This window comes from Podarcis bocagei, assembly GCF_964188305.1.
Source record: "Podarcis bocagei genome assembly, chromosome: 5".
Lineage (NCBI taxonomy): Eukaryota > Metazoa > Chordata > Lepidosauria > Squamata > Lacertidae > Podarcis > Podarcis bocagei.
Genome location: NC_138129.1, coordinates 31191557 through 31218027, shown reverse-complemented (window position 1 = coordinate 31218027; position 26471 = coordinate 31191557). Strand labels below are relative to the sequence as shown.

The 26471-nt window shown below is 42.6% G+C and overlaps 1 protein-coding gene across 4 annotated transcripts in view; it reads left to right on the top strand.

The window, feature by feature from the left end:
- The window catches only part of CBFA2T2 (CBFA2/RUNX1 partner transcriptional co-repressor 2), a 79595-nt gene that overhangs the window by 43734 nt on the left and 9390 nt on the right, over positions 1–26471 (top strand). For all 4 annotated transcript variants that reach the window (XM_081196260.1, XM_081196259.1, XM_081196261.1 and 1 more), the window contains exons 2-8: positions 18001–18144; positions 19373–19614; positions 22088–22177; positions 23326–23507; positions 24128–24378; positions 25061–25146; positions 26043–26238. In XM_081196260.1, coding sequence (XP_081052386.1) covers positions 18001–18144; positions 19373–19614; positions 22088–22177; positions 23326–23507; positions 24128–24378; positions 25061–25146; positions 26043–26238 — 1191 coding nt within the window. The remainder of the gene's footprint in view (positions 1–18000; positions 18145–19372; positions 19615–22087; positions 22178–23325; positions 23508–24127; positions 24379–25060; positions 25147–26042; positions 26239–26471) is intronic.

The window sequence follows — 26471 nt, the reverse complement described above, 5'->3', positions numbered from 1 at the left end:
GTCCTAATCTCGCTGTTGCACAATGAGGTATAAAGCATATGGACAAACCAAACTTGCATTCTGGAAATATATATATCATTGTTACTGGAAATTCCCCCAATTCTGATTCAAGTATGTGAAGGGACCAGTGAACTCTTCCTGTATATGGCTTGGCTTATTCAGTGCAGGAGCAGTAAGCTAAATTATGAGGTACGTAAGCATCATGTCCTTTAGCTTTAATTGTTGGTTGTAAAAGAACTGATTCACAGGCATTTCCTAGGATTGTGGGACTGTATGTGCACCAGATCTTAGCTTTCTAGCTAGTATGAAAGCATCTTTACTATTTTGGAGCTCTGCTCATGTCCCCCTCCCACGCAGAGTGTTTTAGGGGGAAAGATGCATAGATGTCTGCCTTTCATTTGTTTCTTGTAATCATGAAGTTTTGGGCTACAGGTGTACCAAATTTTAGATTTTTGTGTGGCAGGGTAGTGTCCCTTAATATTAACCACCTTTCTCCTTCAGTCATAAACATAGTTCTACAATAGAAACTGTGATCTTTGCATTCTGTTGCACTGAATTTCATGTTAGGTGTACCTGGATTCCGTGTGTGTGTGTGTGTGTGTGTGCCACTTCTGTGCTTGAGGGACTTGGCAGAATTCACCTTTTGAGGGTTTGTGAGCAACTATCGCTCCAGAGTATTCTTAGGTTTTACTTGTTATGTCTGGGTACTGCTGGGCTTGGAGTCGTTAATCTTCCTCATGTTTTCTTGGCTGAAGAAAATGAGAAACAGATGTTCACATCTGGAAACTTCGTTCTAGGCTTCATTGTTGCAGTGAAATAGTTTAAATTGTAACGGGAACATTTAGAGTACTGAAGCAAAAGGCTACCCTTGAACACACACACCCTTCCAGCTTCCTTTTTTGCATGAAACTTAACACTGCTGCATGTTTTGTTCTTGTCAGTTTTAACTTCACTTAACACTTTCGTAGCCCAGAGGATGAATATTAATAGACCTCTTGAAATAGTAAGCAGACTTCTGGAAAAGTTTGTGTATGTAATGTTAACAAGTTAAAGCTATAGTCCCAAGTATTCCAGCTCATACTTCTGAGTAAACATGATTAGAACTGGGGAACTGGACAGTTTGATTGGCTGCAAAACTCTTTCCTGCACTAGGCGTGGATTTGTTTTGTGTGTTTTCCAGGAGGCATATTCAAGTCATACTATCAAGTCTAATTATACTAGAGAGGTGCCCTTCTTTGGAACTTAGCGGTGAGCAAGAAATCCCTGTTATATCTCACCTTGACTGAGTTCATTGTGGCTTTTTAGGCAAGCCACTGTTTCCTCTACTCATCTCTTGCAACTACACTTAATATGGATAATGCTGGGTTGTTTATAAGAGTTAATGAGATAATATATGTCAAGGAATTTATGCACACTGGAAAAGCACTTTATAAACACTGCCTGTGTTCACACTAAACGGTGGTTTAGTGCATTGTGCAGGAGCCAGGAGTGAACTACAGTGAACCATAGGCTTGCACAGCCCCTCCCTACTTTCCTCTTTCTGGAAGAGTTTGGAAGTATCCACTTCTGCTTTTAGATAATCACATAATTCTGTGTAGTTTGGTCCTAGAACTACAGCTAACATTAACTATGGCTAGCTTAAAATAAGGCCAGGTGTGGGGTGCAGTGGACTTTAATCTTTTGCACCCCATTGTGGTCCTGCTCCAGACTGAGCCCCCCACATTTGTAATTTGTATTGGGGGGGGGAGGATTCCCATTTGCTCCGGGAAGGTTTTTTTTTGGTTTTTTAAATTGAATTCCTACCCAGTCAAAATACAGTCTGCAGAGTCATAGAACAGTGTGGACTTGATCCAAGCTTTTGGAGGCAGTTTTTCATTTGTTTTTACATTGGAGCCTGTTTTCTTCAATACTCCCCACACTCTTCCTCTTTGTTGATTAAGGGTTCTCCCTTTTCTGAAGTTAAAAGTAGGAACAGCTGGCTTACTGGGGCATCAAAGGCCTGCACTTCTCAACACCCCAACTCAGGTGGGGCTTTTGGTGTTAGACCCCCTCAAAAAGAAGCATAGATTCCTTCCATGTGGATCCATTCTACTTTTGCAGAGAGACTCACTAAACTGAATTCACAGTGAACTACAGTTTGAACTGCAGAAGTTGCTTAATGACAGGCTTTGCTGTGCTTGGGCTCATTGTTGTGAGACTGCAATGCCACTTGGGCTGGCCACTCAGACATTGCACCATGCTCTTCGCAGGAAAAACAGGCAGAAGCTGACAATGCATCGTAATTGTGATAGAAGTCAACTCATCATAATGTTCAGACTGTGAATTTTCAGTGTACTTTAATGATGGATGCAGTGCTATGCTTGGATCACCTTCAAACAATAGCTATCCATTTGCAGCAAGAAAAAGCTTTGTATTCAATTTCCCCTGCATTAAATGCTTTTTCAAACTGGCTTTGAATGGTAAAATACGCTGTTATATCAAACTTTGTGCTTATTTTTGCTGCTAAATTGAAGATAAAATGAAACAGCTGTGTGTGGGAGAAGCATGTATTTATTTTTGAATTATCTAGTATCTGGCCCATGTTTCGGGGGTTCAATCCTACAAGCTGCTGAGAGCTCAGAAGAGGTGTTAAATCCCTTCCACTCCCACTGCATTCTGCAGAATCAAAACTCCAAAGGACAGGTTTTCATCAGTACTCTTAACTTCCATTTATCTAAATGTTGGTGTCATTTACATCTTGAGTGTTTTGTACACCCAGGCAAAGCATTCAAGGAAATGGGAGTGTGTCTTTTCGACATGATCTTTTTGTTTCAACATGAATGCTTGTTTCAGAGAAGGGAGCTGTTTCCAAAATGCTTCACAAGTGTCCCATTCCCCCCCCCCCCATGTTAATAACCCAGATGTGACTCAGTGGCTTCCACTTTCTGATAAAGCATACACCAGTGCTGCTCTTTCCCCCACCAGAGTTGCAGAAGAATGGAGTTCCCCAAGGGCAGAACTAGTCAAGAGTATATAGAATCATAGAATTGTGGTGTTGGAAGGGACCCCAAGGGTCATCTAGTCCAGCCCCCTGCAATGCAGGAATCTCAGCTAGATCACATATGACAGGTGACCTCCTAACCTCTGCTTAAAAACCTCCAAGGAAGGAGAGTCCACCACCTCTTGTGGGAGTCTGTTTCACTGTCACACAGCTCTTACTGTCAGAAAGTTCTTCCTGATGTTTAATTGGACTCTCCTTTCTTGTAACTTGAATCCATTGCTTCAGGTCCTACCCTCTAGAGCAGGAGAAAATAAGTATGTTCCAGCCTCCATGTGGCAGCCCTTGACTATGGCTATATCATATCATTCTCCTCTTAACCAGGCTAGGGCAGTTCTGTTGTTGGGGAACCCTCTCCACGTTGGCTTGTCTGTTGTGAATGCTTGCATGTATTATTTCCACTGTCAGTTGAGGACCTTAGTGCATGTGGGCAAAGACGAATAGGTTTGCACATTAAAAAAAAACAAAAAACAAAAAACTCGTCAGGCAGAGAAGGGGTTCAGGCAGGATGACCTCAAATTGAAATAGTTCTGTTAATTATAAAACAAGAGAGATAATCTCCCTACCACCACCTTTTCTGGTTCCCAATGTGAAAAATATTAGCTTTGTGGAGACTGAAACAGATGGCGAGCAGCTGAAGTAGATAAGCGTGTTGTTGAAAATAAGCATTTACTCAGGCTGGGGAGGTGACAAAGCCATGTTTACAATATCTCATCCATTTACAGTGATGCTACTTTTAGCTGTATGGAAATAATTAATTCACAGGATACCTGGAAAACACAAGCTGACCGATGTATGTGGGAAGGACTCTTTACAATTTTGGGCAAAATGGATCTAGTCTGTTGTCTGCTTTAGAGACTTGAAAGGGTTAAATGCCCCCCCATCTTGATGTTTGCTGCTCCCCAAATGTTTATCTTGCCTTCTTTATGTATTACATTGTATTTTGATCCTTCATTTTAAGAGAGGTATCTCCCAAAGCAGCTCACGTCAATTAAAAACAAAGCAAGAAACTAGCCCTTCCATTAGGAATACCAACTACACAGGTAAGACAGATAAGGGGAAGGCATGTGGAAGAAGGGAGAGAAGGGACACCAGTTTTTCAAGGCCAGAATAAAGTAGTGAGCTTTATGTTGTCATTAATGTCTAGCTCAGTCTAGGCTGACCCTTCGTTGCTGGCGGTTTTTGCTTGAATAGCAATTGGGGGCTCCATTATTTTGGCTGATGCATGGGGCCAGAGTGCCCTTCCCCCCCAGCATATCTAGTACAGTGGTACCTCGGGTTAAGTACTTAATTTGTTCCGGAGGTCCGTTCTTAACCTGAAACTGTTCTTAACCTGAAGCACCACTTTAGCTAATGGGGCCTCCTGTTGCCACCGCGCAGCCACCGCCTGATTTCTGTTCTCATCCTGAAGCAAAGTTCTTAACCCAAGGTACTATTTCTGGGTTAGCGGAGTCTGTAACCTGAAGCTTATGTAACCCGAGGTACCACTGTACCATGGCACCTGGTAGTTGGATCAGAGTGTCTTGAATTTGTCATTTGGTTTGTAGTGGCTTTGGATGGGAGGATGTTTTTCAAAGGAGATTTCTGTTCTAGATGCACCTTCTTAATAAAGGTGTGGTACTTTAGCAAAGTGGGTTAGAACAGGAACATTGGTTTTAAAAATTCAAATTACAATATCCACGAAAGAGGCAGTTTTCCTTTACCTAGAAACAGAATCATACTAATGGAAATGAGTCACCAACCACCATAAGTGAAACTGTAGGATCCATGTGTTCCATTATGGAGGCATGGCCTCTTCCTGCTAGAGGTTGGGATGCTGGTATAGCAACGTAGCAAGGAACCTCTTCATAAACATGCCCGGAATACAAGTGGTGCTTACAATGATTTCCTATGAAATCATCTAAGTAGGTCATGGACATTTTCATATACTGTATATAAGGGCCCCTCCAGACATCCTTTTTATTGAGCATTCATGATTTGTTCTCAAGATGGAATTGATACGATCACACGTGTTCCTTCTTTCAATATTGTTTGCACATGCAAACGTTTGGGGGCAGTCACGCTGCTTCATTTCCATTCTGTGCATATACCACATCTTCCTGCTGAAATCCTGTAGCTTTTTATACCACAAATGTTCTGATTTATTTTTGTTCCATTGGTTTCACTATAGTCCCTCTGGAGAGCAATAATGAGGTGGGATTGGGGAAGCATTGCAGGACAAACTAAAGCAGAATCAATTATTATAGAGGCAAGAACGTATGGCAGAATGGTCTGTTATTTAAGGTAGCAGCGCTGACTGTTTCTGCTTCCCTTTCTACTGGAAAAAATACAGTTCCGGTGGCAATAACCTAAGAACAAATCCTGAAAAAAGCAGATGGTAGTCTTACTAGGTGATAGGGTGTTGAATGGTATCTTTCACAAAGAGTAGAATTTCTTAAGATAGGGGACAGCTTTGAAAAGCAACAACACACATTTAGCTAGGTCAGTGTTTTCTTTGATAGTGTTATGTAAAAGGGGTGTGTGTGTGTGTCACTGCGGTTTGTAGCAGTGAAGCCTCTGTCACCGATCAGATAAGTTGATGTTGATAGCTCAGTGTTTAAGCATCTTCTAAACCCTCTCGCAGTCCTGTCTCTGCGAGGGAAAAGAAAATCGTCAGAGGGCTCTGAAGAGACCCTTCAGTGCATTACAACCTTTGGTCTTTTTGGGTGGAGTGGGAGGAAAAGAGTGCTAGGGAGACTGGTCAGGAGACAAAGGAAGTGGAGGAAAGTTGATAGTGATCTGGAAAGGAGGAACACGAACAGACAATGCTGAGGGGGAAGATATGAGGTAGAAGAACAGAGATGCAAAGGAGAAAGTGCTACTGGGACAAAGTATGTACAGGGCCTAGAGTCAGGAGCAGTTGAGATCCTGAGAAGGGAATCCTTCCCATTGTTGCTTCACTGAGAAGAAGTAAGGCCGAGGATAAAGGGCACACTTACTTCCCTTCACCCTCCCCGTCTCCCTCCTTCCTTCCTTCCTTCCTTCCTTCCTTCCTTCCTTCCTTCCATCCATCCATCTGGAAGAGGCAAGGATTTATCTCTTTACACTGCAGTATGGGGTTAAATCTATAAGGAGGTCTTAGGTAGGAGGGTCCTAATACCAGCTATCATGTGTGGGAAACAGTGGAGGCTGGCCTGAATTAAGTTTCAGAAAAAATAAACAGTGGCACTGCTCTTGGATAGCTCCAACTTGCTTAAGGATTAGTGAGGCAGAAAAATAGAGTAGAAAAGAGAATGGAGGCTTCTGGAGGGATCATTTGTGGGTTGTTTTAGATGGCAAGTCTCTTGCGCTGCTTGAGTGGGCTCTGATGGGGCTGCTGGGGGCTAATGGAGCCCTGTAGGCCCCTGAAGCTTTGAGTGGCACAGGGCTTCCTGAGAGAGGCTTGAAAGAGAAACACGGGGCAGTGTGTGTCCTCTTTAATAATGCTTATGTGCATTATTTGCTAAGCTCTTTGAGTATTGCAAGAAAGGATGTACTTTCTCCTCATGGTCAAATGTGCAATGTGTCCCTGCGTTGGCAGCTTGCACATCTGACTGCAGAGGGACACAGAGACCTTGCCCTTTAAATATCACAAACCAGTGCAAAGAACAGGAGGGATGGGAAAAGAGTCGTAGCTCAGTGGTAGTTCAACCTCCAGCTGTCTTGCACAGCACTTGGCACAGGGCTTTGCAGGCACTGCCAAACAGCTGATGGCAGTGTCTGCAACCCCCTACCTGCTTTGCGTGAACCAGGTTTTTTTTTTTTTTTATAAAATTTTTATTGGTTTTACAACATTTTTGAGAAAAACAGACAAACATTAAAAATGACAAACATACACGTATAGTTTCAAACATATTTTCATAAACCTCCTTTCTAGGACTTCCCCATACCCCCCCTCTCTGCATCCCAATGTCCATAGTTCAACTAGCAACTCCCAGTTATTACTTTCCAATCTCTATCATCTTAGTCCTCTCTTACACTCTGACCTTATGTCCCTGTACCCCTTTGTTTCTGGAAACTACGACATTTTAACATTCATTAAGTTTATAGTAGTCCTTAAGATAGCTTTTAAATTTTCTCCATTCTTCTTCTACCGTCTCTTTTCGTTGGTCACGGATTCTGCCTGTCATCTCGGCCGATGTCATGTAGTCCATCACTTTCATCTGCCATTCTTCCAAAGTGGGTAGGTCCTGTGTCTTCCAATACTTTGCGATGAGTATTCTTGCTGCTGTTGTGGCATACATGAAAAAAGCTCTATCTTTCTTTGTCACCAATTGGCCGACAATGCCCAAGAGAAAGGCCTCTGGTTTTTTAGAAAAGGTACATTTAAGTACCTTTTTCATTTCATTATAGATCATTTCCCAGAAGGCCTTAATCTTCGGGCATGTCCACCAAAGGTGATAAAAAGTACCTTCAGTCTCTTTACACTTCCAACATTTGTTGTCGGGCAAATGATAGATTTTTGCCAGCTTGACTGGGGTCATGTACCACCTGTATACCATTTTCATAATGTTTTCCTTTAAGGCATTACATGCCGTAAATTTTATACCGGTGTTCCATAACCATTCCCAGTCTGCTGACATAATGTTATGTCCAACATCCTGAGCCCACTTAATCATAGCCGATTTAACTGTTTCATCCTGTGTGTTCCATTTCAACAACAAGTTGTACATTCTAGATAAATTCTTAGTATTGGGTTCTAACAATTCGGTTTCTAATTTTGATTTTTCCACCTGGAAGCCGACTTTCCTGTCCTGTTTAAAAAATTCCATTATTTGACGATATTGGAACCAATTTTCCACTTTATGCTTCAATTTCTCCTGACTTTGTAATTTGAACTTATCTCCATCCTGTTCTAAAATTTCCCAATACTTCGGCCATCCGACCTCCATATTGAGTTTTTTCACTGCATTAGCCTCCACTGGTGACACCCATCTAGGGGTTTTGTTTTCCAATAGATCTTTATATCTTATCCAAACATTAAACAATGCTTTTCTGACAATGTGATTTTTGAAGGCACTGTTAACTTTATCATACCAAAGATATGCATGCCAACCAAAAGCGTTATTGAAACCTTCCAGATCCAAGATGTCTGTATTCTCGAGGAGCATCCATTCTTTGAGCCAGCAAAAAGCTGCTGCCTCATAATACAATTTTAGGTCCGGCAGGGCAAAACCCCCTCTTTCTTTAGCATCTGTCAATATTTTAAATTTAATTCGGGGCTTTTTGCCCTGCCAGACAAATTTCGAGATATCTTTGTGCCACCTCTTAAAACATTCCATCTTATCAATAATCTGCAAGGTCTGAAACAAAAATAGCATTCTAGGCAATACATTCATTTTAATTACTGCAATTCGGCCTAACATTGACAGTTTCAAATTTGACCATATTTCTAAATCTTTTTTAATTTCTGACCAACATTTTTCATAATTGTCCTTATACAGATTCTGATTCTTGGATGTTAGATAAACCCCTAGATATTTGACCTTCTTGACCACAGTCAAACCTGTTTCCTCTTGAAATTTCTCCTTTTCCATATCTGTTAGGTTTTTCCCTAAAACTTTGGTTTTTAGCTTGTTCAACTTAAATCCAGCTACCTGGCCAAACTGTTGTATTATTTCTAATACCTTTTTCGTACTAGTGTTTGGCTCTTGCAAAGTCAATACTAAGTCATCTGCGAACGCTCTTAACTTGTAATGTTTAGCTCCGACCTGCACACCTTTAACCTGCTGGTCATTTCTTATCATATTCAGCAACACCTCCAGAACTGAAATAAAGAGTAATGGGGAAATCGGGCACCCCTGTCGTGTTCCTTTTTCTATCTTAAGCTCCTCAGTCACAACATTATTTACAATCAGTTTGGCTTTTTGTTCAGAGTATATTGCAGCCATACCATTCTCAAAACTCCGGCCTACCCCCATCCTATGAAGATTCTTCTTCATAAAACTCCAAGAAATATTGTCGAAGGCTTTCTCCGCGTCCACAAAGATCAATACTGCTTTAGTGTTTATATTCACCTCTAGCTTTTCCAGAATGTCTATAACATTCCTTACATTGTCTGCCAGGTGTCTTTTAGGGAGAAAGCCTGCTTGGTCCTTATGAATCATCTCCATCAAAACTCTTTTAAGTCTTTTTGCCAAAATGTCTGCAAAAATTTTGTAATCCACATTGAGCAATGATATTGGGCGGTAGTTCTTGAGTTGGGTCTTTTCAGTCTCTGACTTTGGTATGAGTGAAATATATGCCTCTTTCCACGATTCAGGTGCCCTTTTTCCTTCAAGGATCTCATTACAAACTTCTCTTAATGGTTGAATCAACCATTCCTTCAGCGATTTGTAGTATCTAGAAGTCAGTCCATCTGGTCCCGGAGATTTACCCAGTTGCATATTCTGAATGGCAGCCTCTATCTCTTGTTCTGAGATTCTCTGGTTCAGGTCCATCTTACTTTGCTGAGAGATGTTTTGTAATCCATATCTTCCAAGGAATTTGTCTATATCTTCTTCATTTTGCGGGCCTTGAGTGTAGAGTTTTTTGAAATAACTTAAAAAGCAATTTCTGATTTCATTGGGTTTAGATATGTTCTTTCCATCCACCTCTAGGCTTGTAACTGTATTTAGTTTCTGCCTTTTCTTCAATTGCCATGCCAAAAGTTTACCACATTTATTTGCTGATTCAAAAGTTTTTTGCTTCATTTGCTTTATCTTCCATTCAATCTCTTGGTTCATCAATTCCATATATTGAGTTTGATATAACTTGATCTCTCTTAAAATGTCCTGAGACTTTGGTTTTGTTCTTAATTTCCTCTCTCCTTCCTTTATCATTTCCAAGATCTTCTCTTTTTTCTCATTTTGTTTTTTCCTCTTTATTGAATTTTGTTGAATCAAAAATCCTCTCATAACCGCTTTACTTGCATCCCAGATCACTCTTTTCTCCACGTCGGTCCTCAAATTTATTTCAAAATAGTCTTTTAGGGTCTTTTGGGCCTTCGTGAGAATCTCCTTATCTCGAAAGAGGGTGTCATTCATTCTCCATCTAAATTGACCAGTTATTGTGAGTTTCATCTCCATCTTCACGGCGTTATGGTCGGAGCAAGTTTTTGGGCAGATTTCCACTTTCTTAATCTTTGGAGCCAGTCCACTAGTAACCCAGATTTGGTCAATTCTGGTCCAGGTCATCATTGCTTGGGAGAAAAAGGTTCCCTCTCTCTCCAGAGGGTTCCTTGTTCTCCAGATGTCTATCAAGTCCATGTTTTCTGTCATTTCGAAAAAAGTCTTAGGGAGTCTCCCTTCTTTAGTGACTGTTAGTCTTTGTGCCTTGTCCATATTAGTGGAGACCACGCCATTCATGTCTCCCATGATTATCATATTGTAATCCAAATAGTCCGTCAAAGTTTCATGAAGTCTCTTAAAGAAGTCAGATTTGCCTTCATTTGGTGCATAAATTCCAACAACTAAGAATTTTTCTCCTTGTACTTGTATCTCCACAGCCAGATATCTCCCTTGTTCATCTTTGAATATCATTTTTGGAGCCCATTTCTCCTTCACATATATTACAACTCCTCTCTTCTTAACTTTGTCTGATGAAATAAATTCTTGTCCTAGCCTTTTATTTGAAAGTAATCTCCTGTGGGCTCTGGTTATGTGAGTTTCTTGTAAGCATATCAGGTCCAATTGTTCTTTATTCAATATATGAAATACTTGTCTTCTCTTCAAAGGCCCATTGAGCCCATTACAATTCCAACTAAGGAATTGCAGAGCCATCTTGTTATTTTCTTAAGGCTCCTCCAACAGCTCCAAGTTGTTGCTCTTCTTCTGATGGTGGTGGTTTTTGTCCAAACGAGAGATTCAGGATGTCCAGTGCTCTCCTCTGTTCTGCAAGTACGTCCACAGTCCCCTTCTGTAAATCCTCCTGGTATCTTGCCAAAAATTTGTCTTTATCTTGAATTGTCTTTATTTTCACTTTCTTTGCCTTGAAATCAAATGACAGTCCTTGTGGAAACTCCCACCTAAAGCGAATAGTGTTCTTCTTTAGCAAGAGAACCAAGTCCTTGTAAAAGTTTCTTAAATCCAAAATGTATTTTGGGATGTCTTTAAAGATCTGTACAGCTGAATTTCCAATTTGCAGGGCCTTTTCAAAGTGTAATCCTAATATTTTGTCTCTTTCCTCCTTGGATCTGAGTGTAATCAAACAGTCTCTCGGTGTCTTTCTATCTTGCTTTTTACCCAATCTGAAGGCAGTCGTAATTTTAAATTCGTCTTCCTCAAGGTCCCAGCAATCCGCAAACTCCCGTGTCAAGTATTCCACAAGGCTGTCTCTTTCGTTCTCCGGAATCAGTCTTAATTTTAAATTTCTCTCTTTCCTCTGTAACTCCCACAAGGCCAAAGTTGCATCATGCTCATAGACCTTCTTGGCAAGCGGCTCTAGCTTCTCCTGTGTCTCTCCGGCAGTGGCTTTGGCCTCCTCGGCAATTTGGCGCGTGGTGGCGTTCTCCTCTACTAATCTATTTATAGATTCTGTATTCTGGTTTAATCTTGCTGATATTTCTGTTAATTTTTGTGTGTTCTCTGAAGTCTGTTTTGTCAAAGACTCCAGGGTTTGGTTTATCTTGAGCAGGGCCTCTGTCACAGCTTCCATAGAAACGGCTGCTCCTTTGTCTTGACCTGTTGTTCCTGCTGATCCGGCTGTTGCGCCTGAGATTGAGCCTCTTTTCTTTGCCTGTTGCAGCTGCAACTGTTGTTGTTGCTGTTGTTGCTTGATCTTGGCTCTTGTGACTATCTCTTCTTGTGGGCCACTCATGTCAAGGTCAATTCCCACGGGATTTGTTCTCCCTTGAAAAATTCCACTGTCTTAAGCCGTGCCGGACTTTACTTTATCCTCTAGAGGGAGCAAATCAAAATGGCCATAGAGTGAAATTTCCAAATACCAAAACAAAGGAGACAGTCCAAAAAGTAAGAAAAAGGGAGATTAACACAGTCAAAGTCAATGTTACTAAATACTTGTAACTTCAAATTGCCACAGTTGCCCAATTTATACTGTTTCTTCTTATAATATGCAATAGTCAGGCAGTGTGGAAACTTTGTATCAAAGTATCACTTCACAGGGAAAAGTCAGTTCAGTGTACTAAGAAGGCAGACCGTTTCGTACTTTCAAGCAGATGAGACAGCAGAGGTTTTTTTCCTCCAAATAAGTCATGCAGTTAATGGTCAGATTCGCCTCCCCTCTGCCCTGCTTGCTAGAGGGGAGATCAAAGGTTTAAATGTCCGGTTTAGCTGATCAAAGGACGGATTTAAACGGATGCAGGTTTAGAGCTCCGTTGCTTTCGCTTTCATGCAGTCGGGGGGAGGCAGACTTCCTTTGTTTAAATCTCCCCCGTTTTTAGCCCAATTTTTAAAATTGAAAGAGTCCCGGTTATTTTTCAGTTCTTACTCACGGGGAATCAGTCCGAATTTCTTTTCAGGAAGGAATCGGCGCTCTCCGCTTATGGCGACGCGGCTTCACTTCGCAGGCTGGGTAGCGACTCTCAGCACCGCGCTCACTCCCGATGTCGATCCGTAGCCTTTAAAAAGGCTCTTTCACGGTACCGGGGGGCGCGAAGGTGCCCACCGAGTCTCCTTGTTCTCAGGCTTCAGCGCCTGGGATTTTAGGGGTCCCCCGCTTGCCGTAGCGGGTAAGACCCGAACTTGCGAAGCAGTCCTTCTCCGGAGCTCGGAGCTAGGACCGCCATTAAGCGCTGGCACCGACCGGAAGTCGCGTGAACCAGGTTTTTACCTGCCCAGCACTTGACAACATATATGACACTAGGGGTAGGGCAGGTGCAGGTGGCTTTGCCAGAATGGGAGGCCTAGATAGGCCCTAACCTCTGGTCTAGACAGTACTGAGCTATAGGAACCATTTGGTCTGCCTTGATGTAAGGCAGCTTCATATTTATGTTCTTACGTTCCTTTGAAATGAATCATTCATGCTTCCATTTCCACTGCCAGGAGGCATTGCTGTCAGATTTCATATATTAAATTAGTGATTATGCAGGTAAATAAATGTTCTGCATGCTGCAATGTGTACAGAAATATGCAGCTCATAACATAGTAAAGGCACCCCATATACCATGCTAAGCCCTTGATGGTACAGCTGATGCTGTTAGATCCAGAATTAGTCTTTTCAGAATGTATTGAAGAGATGGAGAAACAAACTGGTTTGATTTCTTGAATAGTGTTTCTCTTGGGTAGTTTGCAGTTGTAAGCAAGCAGCTACTTTCGGTTAGGGAACTATCTATATAGTTTGAGAGTGCCATCACTATGTATTTGTGTCTTAAGGCATCAAAGGGATTTAAAAATTCAGTATTTTCTTTCCAGTGTTCGTTCATGCAAGTACATTAGTTTGCTAGCCACTTTCTTAAAGAACCATGTTGCAGGAAGGCCAGATGCAATTAATTAAAGGAATGCTGGATTTTTTTAAAATAACTGCATAGGGTTTACTGTTTGTTGTTGTTGGGGTTCCCCCCCCCCACATTTTTTGATTTCTGTAAACTACCTTGTGATCTGCTTGTTGTATTAATGCAGTCAGTGTGCTGTTGATATGAGATGCCCTTCTTTGTTTGTGCTTTTGTAAATAACCGGTTTCCCCCATATGTGTGTGTGGCATCTGTTATATGACACAACCTTAATGAGATACTGTTGTCGCAAATACTGTCATTGGAGAGAAACCAAAACAAGTTTTCTTGCCTTGTTATCCATTCTGGGTCTCTCCCCCCCCCCAATATGGAAATTGAGTCAGCCAACTCTGGCACAGTGTGTCTGAAAAAACAGGTGCTTCAGATTTCCACGGGGGATTTCAGGTGAAGGACGGCAGAGCTCGGCTCAGCACTGTGTGCAGAAGGGTTTCTGTGCTAGTTCAGATTTTCACATGTTTTAACACACTAACACCTCCCCCCTTGGGTGAACAGATTGCCAACAGAAGTGGCTTTTGGGGGGTGGGGGGACATGTCATTGTAATTCAGCGAAAACCTGAAGTTCCTTTTTATTTGGCTTGAGGCCTTCTGTTCTGCTCACTTAACAGACTTCAGAGCTCTCTCCCCCCCGCCCCCGGATTGTAACGTGTGGCGATCTCAGGAGTGCTGTAGATGCTACCCTTGACCTTTATTCAAAGTGATACAACACTCTTAGCTGCATTGCCCATTTGTTTATGTTGCTAGCTCATAGATTCTCAGGTGAGGTCCTACTGTAGACATTTTTGCCCTCTGAAGCTTAGCTTATAAAGAAGAGTTGTTTTCTTGTTTCCTTTCCTGTGGTCCACCGAGTTAGTTCAATTGGAGCCTTGTTATTTGGGGGATTATATGGAAGCCTTTAGATAATGTTGTCTTTTTCTGGATGTGTTTGAGATTTGATATACAGTAGTATCATTAGTTTTGGATCCCTGCTTTCCTGGCTATTTTAGTTATTTTATGGTTTTATGTTGCAAATTGTGCTCAGGGCTCCCAAGTGTGCTAAAAGTTTCTTTCTTTCTAACAGTTTGTTTCTTTCTAACATAAAAGTAAATATGTCCATTGAATATGTTGGCAGTGATGCACAGAATTGCAGAAACAAGCATATTGAGACAGTGGCCAGCTATCCATGCACCTGCTTTTCCAGAGAGTGCATTTGCTCTCAGCACGTAGTGTGAACGATTTACACGTGTGTCCCTACATCCTAAAATACCAATGGGCACGTATCTATCCACAAAAAAGGGAAAACTCCCCAAGATTATGAGTAGAAGGGAAATGAAATCCCATCAATTAGAGCTGAATTACTGGAATGAAACTGAATTCATATGCACACTTGCCAGATATTAACAAGTATACATGCATAGGATTGTGCCACAAGTTTGTTCCACCTTAAAAGAGTACCAGGGTACTGGACACTGAAAATTTTATTATTCAGAATAAGAAAGTATTATGAGAATATATAGTCGTATCTATAAGAACACTTAGCACTTCTGGAGACTGAACACAGAATTACCCTACATAAGCAGGGTGTGTCTGTGTTCATTTTATTAATAAATATTACAGAATGAACTTTTTCTTGCTACATTAATTCTTCCCTTTAACCACCGATAGATAAGAATGGCCTTAGTGAAACTAATCAAATACGATGGAATAACCATATTTGCCTCCCTCCATATAGTAATCCTAGAGACACTGGGTTGGAGCCAGATTTAGCAATGCTTAGAGTATGCCCATTGATATCAATGGGCTTATATTAGTCATTGCTAACTTAAGTCCCACTGATTTTCAGATGGTCTATGACACTGTGCCAAACATGACTAACCCTGGATCCCCAACACATTGTCTTTTATAATCATGGATTTTTTGTTTAGCCACTGATAGACCTAATCTCCATGAATTTATCTAACTCTTTTTGGAAAAAATGCTACTCTAATTTATAGTTACCACATCTTACAGCAGTGAAGTCTTAACATTAATTATGGGAGTATTTGAATGACTACATCTGGGGCTTAATAAGCCAAGCTATGAATGAGTCTTATGTTGCGCATGCAGCCCCTTTGTGCTTCCGTTCACATGAGCACCCACGCAGACAAGGAGGTCTTCTACTGTGAGTTCCCATTCTGATAATAACTTTGGAACAGACCAGGAGATTAAGTTAACTTCTTGCTTGTTCTGGATCTGTGAATCATAGTTTCCCAATTTGAATGAAACAAGAACCTTTTGTCAATGAAATACTTCTTGGTTTGCTTGTTCATGCAAAGCAATAGCCCAAAGGGGCTGTGTGCATAGCCAAAAGACACGCTCATATCTTTGCTTATTAAACCGATATATGATCATCCAAACATGGTCTATGGGATTTTATGATAACTCAGTAATGATGCTCATGGAATCCAAAATTGAATGTTAGCAGTCATGAAGCAGCATCCAGTGTGCTGGGTTGGAGAATAATGAGAAAGTAACAGCTTATTTGCACTAATAGGGATAGGTTTATTCTACTACTGTGTCCAATTCTGGGTTCTTCTCAAAGTCTCTTATTGTTCTTAGCTCCCAAAGCCTTGCACAGAAGCTTATTTCAGTGGTTATGGAAGCATAGGAACTGCTAATTCTCAACAGGAGGGAGAATCTGAGAGTTTTCTGTTTAAACTTTTGAGTAGGCATTTCAGCATGCCTGCTGGTAAGCTGTACTGAATTCCAGCATTATGCCAAGTCCTGAAGGTTGCAACGTGTCTAACTGCTAAGATCTCTTCCAGGCCTCTTGGCGCCCATCACTGAAAAAGCAGGTGGTCTGAAGTGAGGGCTCCCTTTGGGCTTTCACACTCTGTGCACAACATACAAACGTGAAAGACAACTGTCAGTTCCTTCCCTTCCTAGTTGTCTCCCCCTTAACAAAAGGAGAGGTTGGGAGGCGAGCGGAGATGGGACACAGATGGATGTGTTGGAAACCTGTCAATATGTTTATGGAGACATGCTACAGTGTAGTCCCAGATTGCTTGTGAAATAATCAAATAAGACAGGCACCCCTTTATTTAGGAACTAATAAGTGGTCCGTATGTTGTTCAACGAGATGGAGAGCATATATCTTGCACCACAACATTTATAAAAATATATATGCTTGCAACAGGTTGTTTTGCACTGCAGCGGGTTGTTTTATACACATATGAAAGCAATTTATTTAAAGCTCCTGTTTATTTTTAGTAAAATAGTTAACTAAATATTTTATTTAGTATTTTAAATATTTAGTAAAATATTATACTGGTGGTTAAAAATCCTATTGGGCACCTGCACAGTTTTGTGACTCTTGGGTAATCTGTTTATTTTATTATCTACATTAGAAGTATTTCCTTCTCTGTCCTTCACTGTTGCAGAGGGAATCATAGAATCATAGTTGGGAATTATTCAGCATTTTTACACACCACCTGCAAGGTAGCTTCTTTCCCTTCCCCATTTATCCTGTACCACAGCTCACCACCTTGATTTGGGGATTCTCCAGACCACATTGTCAAGCATTGCAAATCGTTCCACCCATTTTTTTAAAAGACTTCTTAGTAGACTTCCTAATCACTACTTAACTATATTGGTAATTTCTGAACTAAAACCATTTTTGTAAAGCGTTCTTTGTGGCCATGCAGGATCCTGCCCTGCCCCCGTCCCCAGCTCACTCATCCCTGTGCTCCTTTGGTGTCCTAGCCATGATGTCCCCACAGGGCTCATGACATCTGGGGCCACAAAGATAAAGAATTACACAACCTTTAGAAGACATCTGAAGGCAGATATCAGGAGATTTTTATGTTTTTAGATATGCTATAAGCCACCCAGAGTGGCTGGGGAAACCCAGCCAGATGGGCAGGGAATAATAATAATAATAATAATAATAATAATAATAATATGCAGCTTGCCATGCTATCCAATCCCAGGCATACTACAATTGGTGGAACAAGCCAAGAACCTTCTGATCCCCTCCTTATACCCTCACTGGGCAGGAGAGGGGAGTGGGAGCATGCAAACCAGGTTGGGGGGGGGAGGAATAAGGATAAGCTCATTCTCATACTTCAAAACCATGTTTAAGTGTTACGTTTAAATGTAGCCAACTAGCAGATGGTTTTGAATAGAGCCAAACCATAGTTTAGTGTGACATAAACAAGCTGGGACAGGCCTCAGGTTTGCACAGTCCCCCGTCCCTGGCATGGCTGCAAGGAGGAGCTGCCACCGTCTCTTGACCAGAGTTTGTCATGTCATCGGAGACTGACAAACTCTGGTTAATATTTGAAACGATTGAGCTTGAAATGATGTTTCAAGAGCCACCCATAAGCCAGGACGTCCTTCCGCCCTTTAGATCTCACCTTTGCCACTGAATTGCTAATTGGATTTTAGGCCAAACTTAACTATCATCCCCCATGGAGAGAATTAATTGTGTAATTGCTAAGTTCCATTGGATTGCTAACATTCTTTCTTCTACTTTCCATTTCAGTTGCGAGTGAGAAGAGGGTGCCAGTAATGCCAGGATCCCCTGTGGAAGTGAAGATACAGTCACGATCCTCGCCGTCCAGCATGCCGCCATTGCCGCCTGTCAACCCTGGTGGACCTCGGCCTGTCTCATTTACCCCAGCAGCATGTAAGGCTGTGGCTTGTTCGGCTTTCTGGGAAAAACAAAAAGCCACCGCGAGTTCTTTCTTTCTAATGCAGACATTAGAGAAGTGAGGGACTGTTGTTTCAGTCCAGGGGAGGTGAATGGCTGGTATAGTACCTAATTAGCTGGTCACTTTTGTGGCTTTATTAGCAGCCAGGTTTCCTGAGATGCAGATTTTTACATATATATATAGGTTTAAGCTGGGTTTTAATTTAGGAAGCGATTTTAAAAAATGTTTAATTTCTCGAGAACATCAAGTTCTTTGCATCTGTGTTTTCTGTTCTCATTAATAAGAGGTGTGTTTGTCAGCACATCTGGTGTGTTAACTTTTTATTTATTCTCAGATTCTGGAGTGCTAGGGTTTTCTTAGGTCTCTTAAATTTTATTGTGTACTGTACAGGGTGGTACAGAATGCAGACACCCTGCAAGGAACAGAAAAAGAGCACTCTGGTCCCGGGAATGTAAGCTGCCTTATGCTGGTCAGGTTGAATGCTAATCTAGCCCAGTAATGCACCCTCTGACTGCCAGCAGCTCTCCAGGGCTGTGTATAGACGTCTTTCCCACCACCAGCTCCCCTACCCTCCTCCCTTTAAAAACAAAAACCAGAGGGGTCAGGAAATTAACAAGGAATCTTCAACCTGCAAAGCTTCTACTCCACCACTCAACCCCACTAGATGTTATTTCCTAAAATATTAAATAGTTTTTAACACTACCACCCAGTATCAAAAGTAAATATGTCGACTCCTGAATTGTGTTCTCAGCAATTCTGCCTGCATTTCAATATTTCCTATTTTGTGTAACTTCCTTCCAGTTGAAACCAGACAGGCCCCCCTCCCTGTTGAATTTCTGGCATGCACTGAAAACTTTTTAAATCCCAGCTTTTAACTTACTTTATAGCAGCCTTTCTCAACCTGTGCATCCCCAGATGTTGCTGAACTACAACTCCCATCATCCCCTAGCTAGCAAGGCCAGAACTCAGGGATGATGGGAGTTGTAGTCCAACAACATCTGGGGACCCACAGTTTGAGAACCACTGCTTTATAGCATTAACTGGTTTTTACCTTTTCTGTATTTTATTTATTGTACACCACTTGGAGACTATTTGTAGTTAAGTGGTATATAAATTTATGTAAAAAAGAAGCATTTGGGGGCTAAACCTCAAAATATAAAGCTAACATATTCATTGCTTTTTGCCTTCCCCTCCCCACTGTAGTGCCCAATGGAATGAACCATTCTCCACCGACGCTGAATGGAGCACCGTCACCCCCTCAGAGGTTCAGCAATGGCCCTGCCTCATCATCTTCATCTTCACTGACCAACCAGCAGCTTCCAGCTACCTGTGGGGCCCGTCAGCTCAGCAAACTCAAACGCTTCCTGACCACCCTCCAGCAGTTTGGCAACGACATTTCACCAGAGATAGGGGAGAAAGTCCGCACCCTTGTTCTGGCATTAGTGGTGAGTATTAATAAGTCAAATACAGCAAAGAAATGAAAAGCAGAAGCTTTTGCGTTTCGTTATGGAATCACAGAATCATAAGCTTGGAAGGGGAGCATGAGGGGCATCTAGTCCCATCCTCTGCAATGCAGGAATCTCAACTCAGGTGCCCATGACAGATGGCCATACAACCTCTGCTTAGAAACTCCACTGAAGAAGAGTCCCCCACCTCTTGTGGGAGTCTGTTCCACTGTTGAGTAGCTCTTACTGTCAGAAAGTTCTTCCTGATGTTTAGTCAGAATCTCCTTTCTTGTAACTTAAATCCATTGTTTTGGGTCCCTCTGGAGCAGGAAAAAACAAGCTTGCACCATCTTCCGTGTAACAGCCCTTTATATATATATGAAGAAGGCTGTCATATCTCCTCTTTTCCAGGCCAAATATACCCAAATTCTTCAACTGTTCCTCATGAGGCTTGGTTTCCAGACCCTTCTGATCCTGCTCAGACTTCGTCAGTAGGCTTTCTTTAAATGGCCAAACCTCTAACAATATTTGCTCCCCCCTCTAGGATTAGTGTGCTTCCCCCCCAAACCTTCATTGCATAACTTTTCAGAAATTGGGGTGTCCATTTTGTCATAATTAATTGCAGCATGGTGAATTAATAATTTTCTGATGCTGTTGATTTGAGTTCAAACCAGTTTTTAAAAGGAGAAATATTTGTGTTTGTGTGTAACATATTGTCAGAGCCGCTTCCAGGTCCCAGCTCACAGAGGACCACGCTAGCCGGCAGTACTGTACAAAAGTCTTTATTGAGTTACAGTTTCCATTTCCAAGCCGCAGCGCGCAGCTCTACGTCTTAGAAGCTAGACCGGCGAAGCTCCGTCTGAGTCTCCGCCTCCTGTACACCAACTTAATACTCTAGCCTTACTCCACCTCTTCCGCCTTTCCTTCCTCCTCTGGGTCCCTCTACCCCCCGTGGTCTCTTCCTTCCTGGACTCTTCTGAAGCTGACCCCCCGGACTCTTTTCCTTCCTTGCGGCGGGCTTTAGGACCTGGCTCCCTATCCGGGCTGCTTACTGTGCCGCCTTCCTGTGCATTTGAACTTGGCGCGCGCGCCCAGCCTTCAACCTTCCTCTTGACCGTTTCCTCGCTCCCCGATGGAGGTGTGGCCAATCCTGACTCATGCCCTCCCGCTTGCGGCGAGCCGCCAGCTCCCGATACCTGGGACCCCTCCCCCCTACTGCGCTCTGGTGGGGAAGCTGGTCCCGATTTCCAACTGCTGCTCTCTGAGTCCCCTCTGGTCCCTTCTTCCTGGGGTGTCCCCCTAGGCGCCCCCCTTGCTCTGACCACTGGCGCCCCTTTCTGTGAATCTTCCGATTCACTGGAAAGACTCAGAGATCTCGGGCCGTTGTCATCGCTCATATTTCCTCCGGATTCCTCCCCCTCGCTCTCTATTTCCTCCCTTTCCCGTGCCTCTGCTCCTGAACCCCTGACACATATATATCACACTCATACACACAACTGGGGTGCACTTTCATCTAATTCTGTCTCAGTGTAATCTCGAGAATTCTGTTTACACATTGCAAGGCTTTTCAAACCCTGATTATACATGGTCCAAAAAATGATTATGTGCTAGGAACTGACCTGTGACATTTCACCCATTTTTCCTGTTTTAGATTTTTATTTATTTACTTTATATTTTGGAGGTTGTCTAGCTAGCATTAGCACTCTACAATTCCAGATAACTTCTAATGACTGTGGTCACACTTTGAAATGGTGCAGAAGCAGCTTATGAAACCAGAGTAGCTATCTTTTTAAGTAATCACAATGCAGTGTGGTCGATGGATGTCAGCCCCCCCCCCTTCCTATGTCTACATCTATTTGTAACCCACCTTAAGACTGCATGGTGAAAGGGGCCTATAAATGCATGTAAGTTAAATGAATACATTCTTAATGTCAAAATAAAAAAATTCCTTCCTGTAGCACCTTAAAGACCAACTAAGTTAGTTCTTGGTATAAGCTTTTGTGTGCATGCACACTTCTTCAGATACACTGAAACAGAAGTTGCCAGATCCTTCTATATATTGAGAAGGTGGGGAGGGGTATTACTCAGAAGGGTGGTGGGAATCGGAGATTGGCAGATAGCTGAGATGAGCCTGAAGAAGTGTGCATGCACACGAAAGCTTATACCAAGAACTAACTTAGTTGGTCTTTAAGGTGCTACAGGAAGGAATTTTTTTATTTTGACTATGGCAGACCAACACGGCTACCCATCTGTAACATTCTTAATGTATAAATTATGCATTGAGTGTGAGAATTTGTAGCTCACGGTTCCTAGCCAAATGTGAGATGAGGCAGAACAGATAGGACTGGAGACTAAGGAATATTAGTTCTTTCCACACGGTACATGCAAATCCAGATTCTCAGAGAGAAAAAGCCTTGTAGAATTTCTGTTGAATTAGAATCAATAACCACGTCAATCCCCTTTCTCTTTACAGAATTCTACTGTGACAATAGAGGAATTTCACTGCAAACTCCAGGAGGCTACCAATTTCCCTCTTCGTCCATTTGTGATTCCATTCTTGAAGGTGATTGCTTAATACTGTGCATTGGCTGGTGAGCCAGTAAGGAAAAAATTCTGTGTGCTGCCACACTAGAGAAAGACTCACCAAGCAATGATTTTTGATAGGAGGAGGATTCTGACTATTTGAGAGAAAGTTATGTCATGTGCATGGGGCGTGGGTGGCGCTGTGGGTTAAACCATAGAGCTTGCCGTTCAGAAGGTAGGCGGTTCGAATCCCCGCGACAGGGTGAGTTCCCATTGCTCGGTCCCTGCTCCTGCCAACCTAGCAGTTCAAAAGCACGTCAAAGTCCAAGTAGATAAATAGGTACCGCTCCAGCGGGAAGGTGAACGCCATTTCCGTGCGCTGCTCTGGTTCACCAGAAGTGGCTTAGTCATGCTGGCCACATGACCCGGAAGCTATACGCGGGCTCCCTTGGCCAAAAAAGCGAGATGAGTGCCACAACCCCAGAGTCGGTCTGGAGGGTGTTCTGTACAGCGTGCCTCAGTCATTACAGCATGCCCCAGGCCCATGCGTTCCTTCCTTCCTTGTTTATTTTTAACCATTGATCCAGCTTGATACTTCTACACAGGGAAGCATGAGGGGGAGCCGAGCTGAATTCTGAACTTTGTGAGACCTGGCAAAAATAGGAAAGAATCAGCCCTTTCCCCACCTTCTGTTTGAAGGGACTGAATCTCCCATTTATTCATAGTAGAGTTGCATGAGAGCTCATCCCTCCAGAAGACATTTATTGTCTGGGACATGGGAATAATAATAATAGCAACAACAACAGTAATAGCAGCAACAACAATATCATCATCATCATCATCATCATCATTATTATTATCCCGCCCATCAGACTGGGTTTCCCCAGCCACTTTGAGCGGCTCCCAACAGAATACTAAAAACATCGTAAAAGATCAAACATCAAGTACTGCAAGCTATAGCCCAGCCTATCACAAATATAGGCACTGCTCGCAAATTCTACTTTCTTTTGTCTTATTTGCTCTTGAGGAGGCTCACAATGATTCTTGGTGGGGGTGGGGTGTCTCTGTGGCAAAGGAACCCTGTTTTAACAAGTAGCTTGCTCCTATGGCTCATTAGATGGTCAGCAGCAAGAGGGTATCCCAGCAGCTAAATAAATCTAAATGGCAACCCTAACCTTTGTTTTGCAGGCCAACCTTCCCCTTCTGCAGAGGGAGCTGCTGCATTGTGCGCGGGCAGCCAAACAGACCCCTTCCCAGTACCTGGCCCAGCATGAGCACATCTTGCTGAACACCAACACTGCGTCCCCAGCTGACTCCTCAGAGCTGCTGATGGAAGTGAATGGAAACGGAAAGAGGCACAGTCCAGACAGGTAGCAGGAGCTGGTTTCAAAACAGACAAATTTGTCATTAAAAAAAACCCTAACAACCTGGCGCCTTATAAGCTGCTTTCTATTAAAATTCCCTTTTGTTGTGACCTCTTCAGGCACCTGGTAGTTCAAGACTTGCCTATGTGTGGCTTTTTTAGGTTGGCTCTGTGAATATTTGACTTGTTGTGGCTTTCAGTATAGCCTGCATGATTTAGAAAAAGAGTTTTGGAATTGGTGCATCTGTTGTTTGCCACACTTTTCAGCTTAATGTCTCTCCCTTCAATAATGGGAGAGGGAAGTTACCCTCATCTTTTGTTTGTGGATCACCATACCTGCTATTTGAAAACACTGACCTGGTTTTGAATTTCATGTTCCGTATCACATCTAGTTTCTCCCTGTGTGAAAAGGATACTGGACTATGGGCCATTGGATTGATCCAGAAGCACGATTTTTGTGTACCGTCAGTGTGCATGAATTGTTTTCTACTTGATCTCTTTTCCAGAGTTCACTTCTACGTATATCTCTTTCCCCATTAATTACTGGTTTCAAACTTACTTACTCTCCTTTTCTGCATTTGGTTTCTTAGTACTAATGGAAAATTTCCTTTCTTGACTTGCTCACAGGAGGGAAGAAAACAGCTTCGAGAGAGAGCCGCTCCCGTCAGAGCCTCCTGCCAAGAGGGTGTGCACCATTAGTCCAGCCCCTCGCCACAGCCCGGCTCTGATGTTGCCCGTCATAAATCCAGCGGGACAGTTTCATCCTACTCCACCCCCACTCCAGCATTACACCCTGGAAGACATTGCAACGTCCCATTTGTACAGAGACCCAAGCAAGGCATTGGAGCACAGAGAATTGCGAGATAGACATGGTATTGGTAAGGAGTCCCATGTAGTTTTCAAATGCATTTCCCTTAGCCATTAAAGCTGCAAATTCAACGCTTTTTGAATCTCCGTAGATTCAGTTCTTGCAAAGCAAAATCAATGGCACACAAACCTACACAGCTCCTTCGTTGATCTGGTAACCCTCTGGGATTTTAGAAGCCTGGGCTGTGTTTTTTGGAGCAGGAGTGGGGCACCTTTTTGGCCTGGCGATCCAGATCTTTTATCTCTTCGTCCCTGTTGTGGGCTCACTTTGATAGGCGGGTGGTGGTGAGAGGAGATAGTGACCAAGTAGGATTGAGCTGGATTGATAGATGGCTGTGGGGTTTTTTTGGGGCGGGGGGAAGAGTCTTACAGACAAAATTTGACTCCCAGGCAGGGGATTTTTTCCATGGGCCACTGTTATAGAATACAGTGGTACCTTGGGTTACGCTACCTTTGGGTAACATAATTTTGATTTACAAACGCGGCAAAACCAGAACTTTATACTTCCGGGTTTCACCGCGCGCCTCCGGATACGGACTTTTCGGGGTACATATGGACCCCCGGGATAAATTAAGTTCGTATCTGGAGGGTCCACTGCAATAGCTCTTCTCTCCCCTGCCCCATATCTTTGTATTGCATCAAACTGTTAAGGCTCTTTTTCTGACACAGCATTTTCCTTGCCACGCATTACAGGGTTAAACGGAGGCTATCAGGATGAACCCGTGGACCATCGCCTAACAGAGAGAGAATGGGCTGATGAATGGAAGCATCTTGATCATGTGAGAGACTGACATGGGGGGGACCCCAAATAAACCTGGACTGCATAAAACCTAATTACCAGGGCAGGCTGTTTATCCACCTAGCTCAGTATAGTGTATTGTAGCTGGAGCAGCTGAGTTCTTCTCATTTCCTGCTGCCTGTTCCTTGGAACTAGAGATGCTATGGATTGTACCTGGGCCTTTCTGCGTGTAAAGTGTGTGCTCTGCCATGGAGCAGTGGAAATGTAACAGCATGTGTGCATGCAGCAAGTGTGTGTGTGTGTGTGTGTGTGTGTGTGTGTGTGTGTGTGAGAGAGAGAGAGAGAGAGAGAGAGAGAGAGAGAGAGAGAGAGAGAGAGAATGTAATTGTTTAGCCTAGATGGGCCATAATGCAGTAATCGGGCACATGCCTTTTACATACAGGAAGTCCCAGATTCAGTTCCTGGTGTCTCCAGTGGAATTTGATACAAATAAATGTACAGTTTGAGAGTCATGCAAAACAGTGTTCCGCAGCTAATTAATAGCCAGGCTGTGTGACCAGCATCATAATGTGGTACTGGGCTGTACCATTTCATGTGATGACTTGCATATTTAAATGTTTCCACTTAAAAAAAATAAATCTCAGTTATGTAAAAAACTAGCATGTCAATGACTGTACTAGACCAGCCCCCTTTCCCATAATGCTTGTATTTTTTTATATACAGGAGTTTGGGCTTGATTTCTTTTTTTAAATAGAGGGTCACTACAACATGCAACGTCACAGTTTGAAACCATTTACTGCAGCAAAACCAAAAAACCTTCACCCTGTTAATTTTGATACTGTAGTTTTGCCCCTGAGTTTCTTTTTCTTAAAGTTGCAGGAGGAAATACATTTTCTAACAGCTTCTTCAAACGCTGTTCTTTCCTCTCTCTGGAAGGCATTGAATTGCATCATGGAAATGGTCGAGAAGACCAGGCGTTCTATGGCCGTTCTCCGCCGTTGTCAGGAGGCTGATAGAGAAGAGCTCAACTATTGGAAGAGGCGATGCAGTGAAACCACAGAGCCACGGAAAGGGGGGAATGACTTAATCACGAGGCAACATAGCCCAGGGAGTTCAGACTCCATTAACAGTGGTAAGCTATGGAACTCTGCATGTTCCATATGTGTTATGAAGTGGAATAACATTTAACAACCGTGGAAGTGGCTGCGTATTATTAGTGTTTTAATATTAGTGTATTAGTGTATTATTAGTGTGCCAGAAGACCAAAGTATTAGATTGTTCCCATTCTTTTCAACAGGCTCCTTTGCTTTTGCAGCTTCGTCTGTAATCTTCAACACAAAAATTACTTATACACAAATTAATTAA